This window comes from Perognathus longimembris, chromosome 24 (assembly GCF_023159225.1).
Source record: "Perognathus longimembris pacificus isolate PPM17 chromosome 24, ASM2315922v1, whole genome shotgun sequence".
Taxonomy (NCBI): Eukaryota; Metazoa; Chordata; class Mammalia; order Rodentia; family Heteromyidae; genus Perognathus; species Perognathus longimembris.
In genome coordinates, this window is record NC_063184.1 from 18,906,289 (window position 1) to 18,924,117 (window position 17,829).

Genomic DNA, 17,829 nt, shown 5'->3' on the forward strand with positions numbered 1-17,829 from the left:
GCTTATGCTGTGTTTGCCTGATTTTCTGCTCTTGGATTGCTCATCTCAGCTACTAGAATTCTCTTCACAAGTCATTTGTAAAAGGGGCGGGGCTTCCGGAGCAGGCTGTGAGTTGATTGTGAAGGCGGAACTTAGGAACAGACTACTTATTGGGAAGCAGAAGATGCTCTTCCCCACAGCAGAGTGAGCAGAACCTCCCCTCTTTACTGAAGTTCAGCATCAAGAGAAAGCCAGGATGAGCACCGCTGGGAAAGTAAGCACAATGGGTGTGGTTATTATTATGCTCTAGTAATGTGGGGTTGGCTATTAGAATTTCAAATCTAGTCAAGTCATTAAATACTTGAGGTCATCTCTTGAGGAATGGAAAGCCTTTGGAGCAGGCATACCCCAGGGAAAGCATTAGGTCAACTGTTTCAGAAAATTTCAATAGAGACAAAGTTAAAAACTACACGTGGAAGGTTTTTCTGTAATTCAGTAGAGAATGATAGAGAATGGTGGTTGACAATATGCTGGTGTTATTCATAATTTTCTTTCAGGGGAGCTGAGCATTTCCTCTCATGAGCAGAATGTTCCTGAAGGAGATTTTTTATATTTTTTATCAATAGCCTCACTCGCATGCATTGTATTCATTTTTCAGTTGGTTCAGGAGTCTACTGGAAAAGACGAACCCTACCCTTAACACTGAGTAATGCTAATTCTGAAAGATGGGTGGACAACCAGTATGCTTTTAAGATTTCTTAGAATGCATTTTTAAAAATTAAAATGTAGGTTTTAAATTTCCATAAAAACAGGACTATATTGTAGATAGATTAGGTTTACTTCTTTTTTTTTTTTTTTCCTGCCATTCCTGGGGCTTGCAGTCAGGGCCTGAGCACTGTCCTTGGCTTTCTTTCACTCAAGGCTAGCACTCTACCACATGAGCCACAACGCCACTTCTGGCTTTTTCCATTTATGTGGTACTAAGAAATCAAACCCAGGCCTTCATGCTTGATAGCCAATAACTGTACCGCCAAGCCACATTCTCAGCCCTGGTTTACTGTGTTTAAAAAAAAAAATGTCAGAATTGATTTTTTAACTTTAGAAATAATTTTGACTTTTAAAAAAATTTTAAGTAGGCTAGTGCAAGCCCTTACTTTAAATGGGTACACAATTGTAAAATGTTTTTGATGCTTTCTGTTAGTTTGCTGTGTTCTTAGCTCAACAATGCTGCATTTAGACTGCCTTAAGGAAGAACAGAAATGGCATCTGACGTCTTGGGTTAAGTGATGAGACAGCGCATGCTCTGATGTTAGAATGTGGAACTTTTTCCTCCCTCAGAATCGAATAGAACTGCAATAAAAATACCTGAATCTGGGTCAGAAATCCTAGAAAACTAGCTGATCTGGAGAAACACTGGAGAAGCCAGTGCGTCTCGCCATGGAAATTAACAAACTGCAGATTTACAGGGGATCTTAAGCATTTCCAGCTCCAACAGCAATGATGCTCTCTTGGTGTGGCATCCAGCCACTTGTAGCACCTGGCCAGTGATGGAGAATTCGGTGGCCCCGGGCATGACGTAATGATAGAATGTATGCTACAGATGGAGTAGGAGCTGTATAAGCTCAATTAGAAATAATTGGCCAATGCTGTGGTTTGCAGAAGAGTTAGGTGGTTCCTAAATTGTTCTAACTTTTCAGTGTAGCTCAGGAAAGGAGAAGTGCCCTTTGTTGAGGGATTACTTTTTCCCCCTCTTTATATTAATTTTTTTCAATTCCATTAAAAACCAAAAGATAATTAGATTTGTTTGCTTAAGGTGATCATAACCAAATGCCACACACCAGATGACTCAAAGAACAAAAATTTACCTGGTCTACACCCTGAATGGACCCCATCTCATCTGATCCCCAAAACTAAGTGGGGTCATGCATGATTAGTACCGTGATAGAAGAATTTATTTTCTTTTACATCCAGAATCTGGAATTTGAAGAACAAGCTGTTGACAGTGAGACCAAAGGAGGGCACTGTTAGGAGAGAAACACAAAGCTTTACAATGGCTACATGCATTTGATCATATAAAATAATATTTATGGAAGTGAACTCCAGAAAATAGGAACAAAAGTCTCTTTTTCTTTGTTGTCATTGTTGTTTTCTTTTTCTTATTTGTTTGTTTATCTATCTTTGGGAGGGTATTGGAGAGAAACAGAAACAGAAGGACAAAGAGTGAACAAATGCAGCAGTGGTACTCACTAGACACTACGTTGGCAAAGAACTTATGGGTGGGGACAGGAGGGAAAAACTGGGAGAGAATGAGGAGGGGGGTGGCACTGTCCCAAAAGAAATGTACTTTTACCTGACATATGTAAACTGTTACCCTCTGTACATCACTGTTATAACAACAACAACAACAACAAAAAACTAGCTAAAGGACTGAAAGCTAACCACAAAGTATTTCTCAGTGTGAGAAGCTTCAACTTGCCTAATACAAAAAACTGTGCTAGGTGCAGGAAAAAGGAGGGGAAGGTACACTCGCAAAGGCACCGATTGTTATCAGGAAACCTAGTCTCAACCAGTGTGGTCATGATGCTCATGTTTCCTTCAACCTTTCACTGGCCACTGCTTTAGTTTCTTCACATTGCTACATGGTTACATGCATCAAAGGAATACAGGTTTCTGTTCTTGCAAGCACATAAGCACCATCTTCTGTCTGCCAGATTTGTCCCTTGTGAATAAGCAATGCCCAGGTAATGGTTTTGTTCATTTGCTGCTTTTAAAATTATAACAAAAGAAGCTAATTTACTGGAATAGTATACAAACACCAGGTTTTCTAGAGTAATGGTGGCAAAGAGTATAGCTCACATCTAATAAAGTTCATGTATTATGTGCTGTGTGATCATAAACTGAATAGTTTGTCCTTCTGGATGGCATTTCCAAACCTCAGAGGACGTGGAAGGCATGAGATTCAAGTATTGAGTGAAAATCATTGTAGAAAATATACAATATTGTATATTATCATCGATTTGCATTTATGCCATTTCTAGTATCTATATTTATAAAGACAAAAACAAACACAAAATAGAGACCCATTATAACACTTGTCAATTCTAGGTTATTAAGTGTAAAGCTGCTATACTGTGGGAACCAAATACTCCTTTCTCCATTGAGGAAATAGAAGTTGCTCCACCAAAGGCTAAAGAAGTTCGCATAAAGGTAATAAAAGGGCCTTTCGTTTGATGAAAAATGATGAACAGTCATGAATGCCTTCTTTTAAAGTCTTCTTAAAGTACAATTATATTGAGATTACCTTCCTTCCCTCCCTCCCTCCTCCTCCTCCTCCTCCTCCTCCTCCTTTCTCCTCCCTCCCTCCTCCCTCCTCCCTCCTCCCTCCTCCCTCCTCCCTCCTCCCTCCTCCCTCCTCCCTCCTCCCTCCTCCCTCCTCCCTCCTCCCTCCTCCATCCTCCCTCCTCCCTCCTCCCTCCTCCTCCTCCTCCTTCTCCTCTTCTTTTTTGTAGGTTAGTTGCGAGACTTCAGCTCAGGTCCTGGGCACTATCCCTGAACCTCGTTTTGCTCAAGGCTAGCACTCTACCACTTGAGCCACAGCTCCACTTCCAGTTTTTAAGTGATTCACTGGAGATAAGAGTCTCACAAGGACTCTTCTGCCTGGGCAGAAGACTATGATCAAACTATGATCCTCAGGTCTCAGCCTCCTGAGTAGCTAGGATTGCAGGTGTGAGCCACTGAATCCCAGCCTGAGATTACTTTTCACAGGAATGAGGAAGTCATTTGTGCCTGAAAAATGGCATGACAACTTTCTGGATTGTTTTACCCCCATTGCAGTGGACACAGCCTGACCATTGGTTTAGGGACCAGTTGCTGAGTGGCCGTTGCTGCCAGTCTTCTCTTGATCCTTTGGTCACGGAGAGATATAGTTACTTCTTTACAATCTTGGTCACCATTCCTCCCCCTTTATTATGACAGTCCTTGAAGTACCTGCCTATGGGCCAGTGAAATGGTAACATCCTTAGTTCCCCACAGAAAGGTAAGATTTTCAATATCATAATTCCCTTAAAGAGAAGGAGCTTGTCTGATGGTTGATTTTAAGTTCCAAGACGTGTCAAGACTTTCTTGACTAGAAAATGATGTAGATGAAACAATGCAAAGTTCTTCAAGACATAACTAAATGTTCTCCCAATTGGTAAATGACCAACTTGTTGATTGGTTCCCCATGTTCTTGTTTTGGGTTTTTTTGTTTTGTTTTGTTTTTGAGCACAGATTTTGGCCACAGGAATCTGTCGCACAGATGACCATGTGATAAAGAAAACAATGGCAGCTAAGTTTCCAGTGATTGTTGGACATGAAGCAACTGGAATTGTAGAGAGCATTGGAGAAGGCGTGACTACACTAACACCAGGTCTGCAGATGTCGAATCCCAAGTTGTAAATATGTAGATATTCATTATTCCATCAAAAAAAAAGTACTTGCCAGAAGTTATTTGAGCTTTAGCCCAACTCAGAAAGGTACAATAAGCAATTGTACCAAGTAGTAATTAATATGGCAAAATCTCAGTCATTAGCTAGTAAACCAGATAGCGCATATAATCTTAGAATCTTCTAAATAAATTTTCATGTATAGTTATGAGTTCAACTTGTATTCATTCATCTCATTTTGCTTACAAACAATACCTTATATCGTGATTTTTTTTCCTTTAGGTGACAAAGTCATCCCGCTCTTCTTGCCACAGTGTCGGGAGTGTAATGCCTGCCGTAACCCACAGGGCAATGTTTGCGTTAGGAGTGAGTAGGTGTCAGGCATTGTTACTCTACTATCAGTTGAGTTTCTTGTGCTCATTTTTAATTGAATAATGATCGCATGTATCTGATGTTTCACGTAGTATAACTGGCCGTGGGGTACTGGCTGATGGCACTACCAGATTTACATGCAAGGGCAAAACCGTCTACCACTTCATGAACACCAGTACGTTCACTGAGTACACTGTGGTGGATGAAACTTGTGTGGCCAAGATTGATGATGCGGCTCCTCCTGAGAAAGTCTGCTTAATCGGTTGTGGATTTTCCACTGGATATGGGGCTGCTATGAAAACTGGCAAGGTAAGACATGGGGTAGGGTAGACTAGTTTCCTTCCTTCCTTCCTTCCTTTCTTCCTTCCTTCCTTCCTTCCTTCCTTCCTTCCTTCCTTCCTTCCTTCCTTCCTTCCTTTATCTTTTTTTCTTTCTTCCTAGCCTCTTTTTTCTTTATCTCTCCCTCCCTTCCTCCCTCTCCCACTCCTTTCCTCCCTCCCTCCTTCCCTTTCTCCCTTCCTTCCTTTCTTCCTTTCTTCCTTCTTTCCCTCCCTTTCACTTCTTATGTACTTTTATTGGCATCTCAAAGCTACTTGAAACAAAATGTTGTGAAAACACAGCTTCTAGGCTATTTCTACACAATGCCAAATCAACTAGAACAAAAAGAAAAAATGCAGCATCAAATTTTATTAAATCCCAGAATTTTACTCTTGATTTCTTCCACATTTCCTTCAGGTTCAATTTCTAAAATTCTAATTGACTTCTAAAAGGCATCGTTCTTTACAGTATGCAGATCTATTCACTTACTAGAGCTGCTTTAACAGAATACTACACACTGGGTGACTTTAACAACCAAAATTTATCATATCATGGTTCTGGGAACCAGAATCTAAAACTGAACTGCTGGTATGGTTGGTTCCTTCTTGGGGCTTCGAAGCAAGGATCTCCTCTTGACCCTGAGATGGCTTTCTTCTCCCTGTATCTCTTTTCATCATCTTCCTTTATGTCTTTATATACAATGTCCCTTTATTATAAACATAAAGACACTAGTCCTATTGAATTTGGGTTGGGTTAGTTTTGTGTTGCTGTAGCAAAACACAAAGCACCTGAGGATTTATAAAGTTTCTTTAACTTCCAGTTTTAGAGTCTGAAAATTCACAATCTGGTGGCCCTATCTTTTCAACCTTTAGCAAGAGAATCCTTGACTGTACCACCACATAGCATTGCTACACAAAGGGAAACAGCAGTATACAGAAGCCAGGAGTGAAGAAGTGAGTTGGTTGAGATCTTAGGAGCAAAGGTTAACCCTAGATCCTGCTGAATGATTACCCCAGTGACCCACTTCCTACCAGGCCTCAAGTCTTGGGAGTTCCAAGCCTCCAGCAATATGAGCTCACAGGGGACAAGGCAAACCAGGTCCATACCATAGAAAGCTCTACCCTCATGATATCACTGTAGCGTGACTGCTTATGCAAAGACCCTCTCTCTGAATAAGGTGCTGGAGATGAATATTTCAGCATATGAGTGGGAGAACATTACACATTCCAGAACAGCTGGCCTATAACTTTTGAAAGCATTCATAAGTTCTCAAAACTCATGAATGAATTTTTTGGACCTAATTACCCTTAGTGAGACAAAGGCGTTAAGTAGAATTATGTACAATTCAGAAACAGGAAAAAGCATTCTAGCAAGCAAGTCAAGAATCACCATATGGTGGTGATCTCATCCAACTCTAAAGCTTGAAAAACTCAGAATCAAAATCAATATGAGTTGATTCCAAATTATATTCGGAGGACTCTCTGAGTCCTAAATTCTTTCATCAAACTCCCCATTGCCTGAAACCTCCATTTAGATGAGCCACAGATATCTCCTGCTTATTATGTACAAAAGTAAATTACGAATTTTGTTTTCCTCTTGCCTCTAAAATAAATTTTCTCCTACTTCTTTGTTCTCCAACTCCAGTCCAAACAGTACATTCTGTTCACTGTACCTATATGCTATATGATATATTTTAAATTCCAATGTTACCCTCAACTCATAACCACCATCAGAGCTTCACTAGCTTGATGTAATGGACTTCATACTATTTTCTTGTTCACTGTCTTCAAGAATTTTTCATATTCAAGCCAGAGTAATCATCATAAAAGATTATGTCCCTCTGCACTTGTATGATTAACATCACTCTGTTTAAAGACTGCTTGCCTAATCAGAGAAGTCCTCATTTTTCTTGGTATATTTCATCTAAGTAGCAGTCCATCCCAGTTATTTAAGAAAACTATGATTGCTTCTTCAATAAAATGTGTACTAAGTCTTAACTCACTATACTTTAATCTTCTCCATTAGAATGTAAGTTTGAGAGGCATGGACCAAGCTTTGACTTACCACATTTTTTAGCAAGTAGCCTGGCTATAGTAATCACTTAATAAATAGTAATAGGAGCTGGATAGTGGTGGTGCGTATCTATAACCCTAGCTACTCGGGAGACTGAGATCTGGGAATTGAAGTTTGAAGCCAGGCAGACCAATCTGAGAGACTCTTATCTTCAATTAACCAGCAAAAAAAAGGCAGAACTGAAAGGAGTGGCTAAGGTGGTACAGAGCCAGCCATAAATGAAAAAATGCTGAGTGAGAGTATGAGGCCTGAATTCATGCCTCAGTAACTACACAAAAACATGTGAACATTAATAGGAAAAGGATGAGTGAATAAAAGAGGAGGATACACAAATGTGCAGGAAAGTGAAAATGATGAAGCAACTTAAGAGAAAAAATATGTATATGGATGTTGAGATCGAAATAATTTGTTTTAGACTTGGGTTCATATAAGTCTGAGTTCTATGGATATAGAGCATGAGCATTCATGCCCATACAGTAGCTCATGTTAGTGATCATTTGTATTTAGATTTCCTTAGCCAAACCTTGGGAGTTGTACGTTCATTCCCATGGGTCTCCTAGAAATCTTACACCAAGAATGTTCTGCCAATAGAGACATAGAAGAAGGGACATGTTGTTCTTTGTAATAATTTTTGTTTACTGTACTTGATATGCTGGTACCACATTAGCACTTGTTTAATATCCTATTTATCAAGACATTCGACACTTTGGGACATAATAACTTTTCCTGGTAGCTGTATCTTAAGACAAATCACTTAAACACACACGCAGTTTTGTGGTTGCCTGTGTGAGAATTGGTCGAACTCTCAATGTCGGGGTACACTAGAAGCCTTTCTAGGGCTTCTCAACTTTGATAAGAACTTGGAGAGGTTGTTAGGCTCGTGTTTATGATTTATTAGAGTGAAAGACTAGACATTGTGATCAGCAAAAGGCAAAGAAATGGAGCAGGAGACGCAGGTGTAGGGTTCTGGTGCTCTCTGGGAATAGCACTTAACCTCAGCAGCTCAGCCCCCAGCCCACTCCCAGAGATGAACTTAATGACCCAAAGCTCCCAGATGCACAGAATAGACCATCAACCTCACTGTTACGGTAAGATAAGACCCTAGGGTTTGTACCTAAATCTAGAACCTGAAATTCAGCCATCAACATGATTTCCTCTGGAATCAACAGCACAAGGGACAGCAGAAACTGTGAGGAAAAGGCAAGGAATTTCCAGTTGGTTCTGAAGTGAGTTGCTCACCAGGGACCAGTGGTGAAGTGAATGGGTGAATAAATAATGCCTGAATGATATTTGAGAGAATGACTACTTTGACACAAAAGTTCCAAACTCAACTGAATGAAGGCTTTGGATACCATAGCCCATCATTAAAGTGACAATGAGACAGACTGACTGTAGGGGGTGCAAAATCCTGCACCTTACACTTGCAGATATTTCAAAACACACACTGACATATGCACACAGGCTAATTCTTTGAGGTAGTTACTGCAAGGGAGACAGAGACAGAAAGCCAAGAGGTCTGCAAATGGCCCCAGTTTATCCATATACTTTTGTATTTTTTTTTAAAAAAGGAAAGAAATAACCACAATAAAGGTTATTGCCCATTCTGTGTGTTTACCCATGTTAGGTTCTCTGCTTGATGTAAAACTAGAGTAGAGTTTTGGGGGCAGGAAAATGACCCTTGTTAATATAGTTCTGGACAAAACTCCTTGAACTGGTTTAACTACATTTCCTTCCCAGAGCTATACTAGAATCATCTAATTGCAACATCAAGTTTGGACTCAGCTGGAAAAAAAATAATTCTATTTCTTTACAAATGACTCAGAGTCATGATTAGTCAGAAAATGTTATTCATAGCAAACTTAAAACAGATTTTGTATGGCTTTGGGGAGGAGAGACAATAGAAGTCTTAGTGCTTGTCGAATCGTGCCATGCGGGTAAGGATCTGTACGATAGCCAAAGTACACTGAACAAAAGCTCCGGGCAAAGTATAGCCATTCAGGATGGGTGTTCATTGATCTGGCAAATGCTGTTTTTGTTTTGTCACATAATCCTTTTCTCAAAGGTTCAGCCTTTTCTCACATGAGTCATCCAGTCCTAGCGGACTTACTGGAGGGTTTTTGTTTTTGTTTTTGTCAGTCATGGGGCTTGAACTCTGGTCTTAAGCACTGTCCCTGAGCTTTTCTGCTCAAGGCTAGCGCTCTACCACTGTAGGTCACAGCGCCACTTCCAGTACTGGAGGTATTTTGACCCCACGTTAACATGTAGGGCAACTTTTCTCTCCACAGGTCACCCCTGGTTCCACGTGTGCTGTCTTTGGCCTGGGAGGAGTTGGCCTGTCCGTCATCATGGGCTGTAAGTCAGCTGGGGCCTCCAGAATCATTGGTATTGACTTCAACAAAGACAAGTTTGACAAGGCCTTGGCGGTAGGGGCTACGGAGTGCATCAGCCCCAAGGACTCCACCAAGCCCATCAGCGAGGTGCTGGCCGAGATGACCGGCAACTCTGTGGACTACACCTTTGAGGTTGTTGGGCGTCTTGAGACCATGGTAAGAGCGAAGAGTCCAAAACCACAAATTGTCCAAGCTGTTAGATATTTGCAAGGCAAAGCTCATTTTCTGTCACTTTATTATCAGCTATAACAACAACAACAAAAAAACTCTTATTCAAGTACACAAAGAACAGAATACCTGTGTCACTTGCCAAGAAGCACTGGTGTGGAGCTCAGAGCATGTGGCCATGCTGATATGTCATTGTCCCTTTGTATGTACTGGGCTACAGTTAGTGCTGTAGAGGTGGATGAGTTCATACACTCACTATGTTCTTGTATACCAGATGAACAGCTAAAAATTCACCCTTGATGATAAGATTAAAGCAAAAATAAAACATTAAGATTATTAAAAGTTAAAAAAAACCCAGAATACCTGATAGTCAGATATTTTGCCTTAAAATTGCATAATAATCACATAGTATTTTTGGCCTAACTAGTTAGAATCTTAAGAATAATTCTACCTGACCAGATTTTAAGTATCCTATCATACCACTGTCGTGTGACTAGAGCACAAGGAGACAAACCTTCTAGATAAAACTGTAGGTGCTATCTTTCTTACATAAGTGGAATTCTTAGAAGTGATTGCATCTCTTAATTTTATTCTGCAATCCAAACACCACAAGGTGACTTTCAAGGAGGGATGGGGAGATACAGCAGGTAAGCAAGCTATTGTGGTTTTTTTTTTCTTTATTTGTATATTTGAATAGTTGAACGTAGTTATTTCAATTCAGTATGTCAATGTATGGGTACGATTCGTCTTGATCATTCTCCCGCCCCATATCTGTCCTTGTCCTTCAAGTTACCTGGCTCCATTTTCACAAATGTACATTGACTATGATGACTGTATTAGAATAGCTCTCATTATAAATTGTTCCCCCAAATCCACAGTCTATCCATCTTCACACTGTTTTCACCTGAGCTTAGATTTCCTTTATCTAAATTCCCTTAGATCATGAGCCTTCAGTACTCTTCGGATACAACCTTTGGAGCAAGGCAGCTAGCAATACCAGGCTCTTAGTAGATCTGTGAAACTCAACCACTGTAGACATCAGAAAGCCCTGGCCTGGGACGGGTCAGGAGATTGAGAAAATGGGAAAAAGTCGATTCTACTCATGATCAAGTAATAGTTTTGTTTTAAGGGTTTTGTTCCTATTTTGTTTGGTTGGTTGGCTGGTTTTGTAGGAGCCTTTTTTAGGAGCAAGTGGCCTTTTACATACAAGTGTTACATATCCCTTTTCTAATGTCAGTTAGAATTTACTCTGTAGTAACAATGACACTCTAGGTCATGTGTTTACAGGGCAGTATCTAATGTTGCCTATGTTATTAGGGCCTGCTGATATTTAGCTTCTGAAAAGCAGCAATAACTGCAGTTACAACCTATGAAGTGTTAAAAAAATGTCATTAATAAAAATAGGCAGATGGGTGAATGAGCCCAAAATATGGGATTTGCCTCATAGATATTAGCAAGAAAAGAGACTTGTCTCTTACTAAATATTCAATTTAGTTGAAAATGAATATTTCATATTTATTTTAATATTTAATCTTCATACTAAATATGAGAAAGCCATATTAATTTATTACTTCAATTTCATTCAGGTCAAATGACTTCTTCAGGCTTATCTGAAATGATGACATTGCTATGAAAATGCCACAAGGATTTCCTTGGATTTTGGTTCATGGTACACTGATTGCCCCAACAGTCACTTTGTGCCTTACAGGGCATACAGTGTGTACTAGCTGAATTAAGAACTAAAGTTGTATTGTGAATCCATTAAATGAAAGATTTGTGGGTTTCATTTGATTTCATGACTTGGAAATGGAGCTAACTTCTAGAACTGAGATAATTTGCAGGGTATTTATTTCTGAGCCCGTAAGATAAGACAGGAAAAAGTATTCTTTTTGTTTTCTTTCTTTTTTTATTTTTGTCATAAAGGTGATATACAGAGGGGTTACAGTCACATAAGTCAGGTAAAGAGTACATTTCTTTTTGGACAATGTCGCCGCTTTCCTTACTCTTTCCCAGTTTTTCCCTCTCATTCCCCACCCACAAGTTGTACTCCCAAAGACATATGAACAAACAAACAAGACAAAAGAAAAGAAAACAAAAAACAGTAAATAAAAAGGAAAAGCCCTCTTGTTTCCACTTCCTGGAGTTCGTTTGGATAAGTATCATTTTGTATGATCAGATGCACATGGGCATTGTGCCTTGTGTTTCTCACCTAAGACTCCACCTTATTTTCAACACAGATCGAGGCCCTCGCCTCCTGCCATATGAACTATGGGACCAGCGTGGTGGTGGGCTCGCCTCCCACCGCCCAGCTGCTCAGCTATGACCCCATGCTGCTCTTCACGGGACGCACGTGGAAGGGCTGTGTCTTTGGAGGTGAGAGTAGCAGCGGGTGGCGGGTTTACCTTCTGCCTGGCAAGCGAAAGAAGCTTGTGGTCTCAGCGCACCTTCCTTAAGACCTTTCTTCCAAGGATGAGTATAAAGCGAGTTAAAGCAGAACTATAAACACAAGAACCCCAAAGACAATTGTCCCGTTCTCTCTTTGATTCGGTGCCAGCATTTGTGCACACAATTTCCTATCACTGTCTGCAATGAAAGTTCAGGCCTGAATGAAAAGACACCAGTAATGTGTCTCTTGGGGGTAAATTATGTGGCAGGAAATTGTAATGGAATGTAGTATTCTCCATACACAAGAAAAGGTAGGAACAGCAAATTTGTCAAATTTACAGGCATATCAGAAAAGATCCCAGATTTAAAGCAAAAATAAGTAAACAAAATGCCATTCATACTGTGAAAGCAGTATAATTACAAGGGGCCAGAGTTGCTCTCCTGCAGTGGGCAACACGGGTCTCATTTTCTAGTGCCTTCATGTCAAAGGCACGGATATATATCCAAGATCTAGGGCTTGAACATCAGGCAATGATGAAGTCATTTGTTGAGATGAAAGACTACAGGAGAAACCAATTGAGGACTAGTGGTGGGAAGAGAGTACAAATCAGAAGTAAGTGGGGCTGAGCAAAGTATGCCTATCAGACCTCTGATAAGAGCTGTACATGGTTTATCTAAGGACTCTTATCTAAGTGCCTGTACAGGTAGGGGTCTAGCATGGAGATAAAACCCTAAGTGCTTTTGAGCTCAGTGCCACTATTTTACAACTATAATCCTAACAACTCAGAAGGCTGAGATCTGAGGATTAAAGTTCAAAGCCAGCATGAGCAGGAATATCTGTGAGACTTGTCTCTAGCCACCAAAAGTTGGAAGCAGAGGTGTGGCTTAAGTGGTACAGCACCACCACGTGTGCACACGCACACACACACACACACACACACTTGTTTTAAATATAGCTTATTAAAGTCCATGAGATTGGAGAGAATTTCTTTCAGGGTAGCCATAGATAAAGGGGATTGAAAGCATGAGGACCAAGCCCTGGAGCACATTAGTAATCTGGAGAATGTGAAGGATTCACAAAGACCTCCAGGTTCCAGTGGAGGTAATTGGGCAATGAGGATGATAATGTGTTGGCTTGACACCAAGTGAGCAGTGTAAGTCAGTTCATGACTCACAGTTGACCAAAGGGTCAAAATGAAGGTCAAAAATGACCTTGACAGTAGCTGTTGTTTCAATGTGCTTGAAGCAAGTGTCCAATTGATGCAGGCTTATGAGAGAATGAAAGGAACTGTAACCAATGAATTGAAAAAAGAAAATTGGATTAGAGTCTTTCTGTGGTTTTCAACAGGTGTGGAGATGTGAGATAGCCGAATTTTTGGCCTTTCTTAGGTTGAAGAAATAAGGTTCTGGTTTTCATGGTGTGGTGAATGAGCCAAAACAGGGGGGAAAATGCAAAAGAGGGAAGGCATAGAGCCCCACAATAAAATCAAGTAATTTGTAAAGGATAAAGAAAACAAATGTGTGGTTTGTTTGTTTTTTACAGGCTGGAAAAGCAGAGATGATGTACCTAAATTAGTGACTGATTTTCTAGCAAAGAAATTTGACCTGGACCAGTTAATAACCCATGTTCTACCTTTTACGAAGATCAATGAGGGATTTGAACTGCTCTATTCAGGGCAAAGGTAACTATTATGTTTGATGTTTGTGTCTCCACACTTATTTGTCTACATTGCTTTTTATAAATCTATCAGTTTGCTTCATGTTTTGTTTCTATTATTTAAACAAACCAGATTGATAATAACTTCCTATTCTGTCTTAGAATGCCATAGTCCTGCATTCATCTTTTTAAACCCTCCAAAATTGGAAAACTTCCCAGTTTTCAAATGTGCTTTCTTCTAATCCTTGAAGATCAAATATTATTCTTACCATAACCTTAGTTTCTTAAGGTTCTGAGAGGAAAATAAATAGTACGTCTATGCGCTAGGCTTGTGCTGGGTGAAATTTTTATTGTCAAGCCTATATTGTCACCTGTCCAACTTCTCTAACAGGTTAGCCTTGGGTTAGCCCCAGGTGATCATGGGTGTTCATCCTTCTTCTAGACCTTGACAATTGAGCAAGAGTAATGGTGCAATACAAAGAATTCAAGCAAATGTCAAATGCATCTGTCTTTGCTATGGATAGCTAGAACAATAACTAAAGAAACTGTCTAAGAGATAAAAATTAATGTCATTCATTGTGTCCATAAATATTTATTGAGCATCTACTAGGCACCACATTTTTGAATTTCATTAGTAAAAGGAACTACACTGCAACCTGAGATTGAAATTTTTACTCACTTTTCAAGTTTGATCTTATCTCCACATCTGGGTCGAGCCTGCAGGGTCATTATATTATGAATACACACTTAAATTATTATTTCACCAAGTAAATAATTGATTTCTCAGAAAGAAATTGTCAGAAACACCAAATACTGCTTTAGTGTTACTGCAAAAGTAACATTTTAATACGAGTAGTTCTACATATAAGCAGCAGTTGTTTTCCGAAGAATCAAATTCCCCTTCAGAAATTTTGCTTCAAATACCACCAGCACGTTGTATCTCAACAAATAATGTCACTCACTCTAGGATTACAGACTAGAAATGACAGAGCCATGACTAACTTCTGTTCTCTGTTGCTTTCCTTGTACAAAGCGGTGCTTCTCTCTGTAGGTGCAATCTCTCCATTCCTCCTCCAGCATTATTGCCTTTATTCAGTGTGATCGAGGCTCAGTCTATACACGTTAACAGTGGAGCTTGATGTTAGGCCTCTTGCTTCTGATTTTTTCCATACTAACCTATACTATGCTTGCTGAGCTCACGTTTCCTCCAACTGTCAGTGCCTTTGCATCGCTTCACAAACCATCATTTATTAACACAATCTAGTCACTCACTAACAGAATCTTGCACATGCTTCACTCCAGCCTCTGCACTAAGCTGTGGGAATTAAGGGAAAGCAAGTTTTGCTTGTGTTTACCATTTCTTGGGCATCAAGAAGACTAAGCACCCCAAATCACCCTTTCTGTTCTCGGTTCCTTAGCCTCATTTGAGTTTTACTTCACCTTGAAAAGCTCTTTTCTCTTGTCAGTGACAATTACGGTGATGTTTCCCAATTTAGCTCAGATAGATGTCCTTATCAGAAACACGCAGAAGGAAATTAATTAGTCAGGGTTCCTCTCAGACCCTAATGGGCTTTCAGTAACAATTTGCCCAGCTTCTGTGACAGATAGGAAGGCTTCTTATTTGAGAAACAAATGGCTAACATCTCTCTTCCGCCATTCCAGCATTCGAACTATCCTCACGTTTTGAGATCCTGAGCGGCAGCAGCTCTGTGCCAGGGGCCGGAGATCCAGAATTTTCCTCCTTTCACTTCCCTCCTCCGGGCATGGAGCTATCTCAGAGAAACAAGCAGAAATCGATTTGGGGAACATCCCAAACCTTTATATGAGCTTATGAAATCTTAATAAAAATTTAGTCTATGAGCACCTGATTAGCAGGGGACTTAATAAAAAAATTAACTTTTAATTCACATTTTCAAAGGCTGTGATTTTATATGTGAAAAATATACATTTGGATTTCTGTGTTGGAATGAAGATAGTTTTCTAGGAGTTTTAACCAGTTTAACCAGTGATTTAGAAGAGACACAGCAGTTTAAATGTGTTAACAGTATTTCCTGAACAAATATTCATTGCTCACTGTGCACACTGTGAAAACATTGCTGTTTTACATAAATATTCTTAAAATACTTGTTACAAATTAACCTAAATCAGATTATGAAATAAACCTGTTACTTTGAACACATTATTCGATTAGATTAAGACGAAAATAGATAAATTTAAGGGAAGGCACATGTTTCAATGATTAACTTGAAGAGCCATCACTATTAACTTGACACAACTGGAGAAGCACTCTGTCAGTGTATAACTAGGCTATTTTTCAGCCTCTGTTAATACTTTATACAACATAACCTTTCTAATACTTAAAAGTACAACTACAAACACATTATACCACTTAACAAAATACAGGTCTCTAAGTCTATTATTATTTACTTAATAATGATTCCATTTAACAAAAGAAAAGTTGCTGTTTTTTAGTTTGATACTGGCGTGTGTGTGCACAGCATGTGTGTGTGCGCGCGCGTGCGCGTGTGTGCGTGCAAGCCAAGGCAGGAAAGTCCATGAGATTCTTATCTCCAATAAACCACCCAAAAGCCAGAAGTAGAACTTGCTTAAGTGCTGAAGTGCCAGCCCTGAGCAAAAACAGCTCAAGAACAGCCCTCAGGCCCTGGGCTTAAGCCTAGAACACACACACACACACACACACACACACACACACACACTTAAAATTTAAAACAATGCTTAATCCATTTGGAATGAATTTTCATCTAGAGTGAGAGACAGGGATCTAGCCAAGATGCCCGGGGTTCCTGTACGGATATCTAGTTTTCCAACGCCATTTGTTGAAAAGACAATCTTCACTCCAATCTTTTGTGGCTGCTTTTATAAAATTCACATGGCTATACCTTTGTGACCTTATTGTTGGATCTTCTAGTCCATTTCATGGAGCAACATGCCTGTCTTTGTACCCAAACTATGCTGTTTTTATTAGATGTGGCTCTGTAGTATAATTTGAAGTCTAATATTGTGTTACCTTAAGCATTGCTCTTTTTGCTCAGTATTGCTTTGGGTGTTTGAAAACATTTATGCTTCCAAATGAACATTAGGGTTAAATTTTCCATTTGTGGGGAGAATGACATTATTAGAATTTTGATGGGCATTGTACTAAAGATGTATGTTTCTTTTGGTAGTAAAAGCATTTTCATAATATTCATTCTATTGACTTCCATGAGCATGGAAGTCTTTCTATCTTCCAGTGTATTCATCAGTATCTTTCCTCAGTATTTTATAGTTTTCATTGTAGAGCTCTTCCATCTCCTTTGTTAGGTTTAGTCTTAGGTATTTAATTTATTTGAGGCTATTCCCAATGGAACTATTCTTCCAATTTTTTCTCATCCTGTGTTTTTTTTTTAATTTTTATTATCAAGCTGATGTACAGAGAGGTTACAGTTTCATACATTAGGCATTGGATACATTTCTTGTACTGTTTGTTACCTCCTCCCTCATTCCCTCCTCCCCCTCCCTCTATCCCCCCCCCATGAGGTGTTCAGTTCATTTACACCAAACAGTTTTGCAAGTATTGCTTTTGTAGTTATTTGTCTTTTTTTACCCTGTGTCTCTCAATTTTGGTATTCCCTTTTAATTTCCTAGTTCTCTCATCCTGTTTATTATTGGTTAGTAGCAATGCTTCTGATCTTTAAAATATTGATTTTTCTATCTGCTAAATCTAAATCTAAAGATTTTTCTATTTTTCTTTAGGCCAGAAACTTTGAAACTATTAGAGGAAATCATAGAAAACGTCCTTGAAGATACACACATTTAGCAATGCTTTTCTTAACAGAATTCCAACTACTCTAGAAGTAAGAGCAAGAGTTGAAAATTTAGATTGTATCAGATTTTAAAAGCTTCTGTCCAGTGAAAGAAATAATTTCCAGAAACAAAAAAAAACCCTACAGAATGGGAGAAAAATCTTTGCCAGTTATTCATATGATAACTGATTAACATCTACAAGAAAAGCTCAAAAAAGTTCAAACATCAGGGAATATGACCTAGTGGTAGAGTGCTTGCC

General features: G+C 39.4%; 1 protein-coding gene across 1 annotated transcript; it reads left to right on the forward strand.

The window, feature by feature from the left end:
- Positions 1-156: 156 nt before the first annotated feature.
- Adh7 (alcohol dehydrogenase 7 (class IV), mu or sigma polypeptide) lies at positions 157-15,629 on the forward strand. The gene is made up of 9 exons (XM_048333662.1): positions 157-253; positions 3,085-3,186; positions 4,249-4,387; positions 4,686-4,773; positions 4,868-5,084; positions 9,452-9,712; positions 11,962-12,097; positions 13,653-13,791; positions 15,429-15,629. Exons 1-9 carry the CDS (start codon positions 236-238, stop codon positions 15,451-15,453), a joined length of 1,125 nt encoding a protein of 374 aa, XP_048189619.1. The 5' UTR covers positions 157-235; the 3' UTR covers positions 15,454-15,629.
- Positions 15,630-17,829: the final 2,200 nt, after the last annotated feature.

What these genes read in the sequence shown, in the direction of transcription:
- Adh7 (XM_048333662.1), top strand. An exon ending in CTAAAGAAGTTCGCATAAAG is followed by an intron (nt 3,187 to 4,248) that starts GTAATAAAAGGG and finishes TTTTGAGCACAG; the next exon opens with ATTTTGGCCACAGGAATCTG. An exon ending in CTGCTATGAAAACTGGCAAG is followed by an intron (nt 5,085 to 9,451) that starts GTAAGACATGGG and finishes TTCTCTCCACAG; the next exon opens with GTCACCCCTGGTTCCACGTG.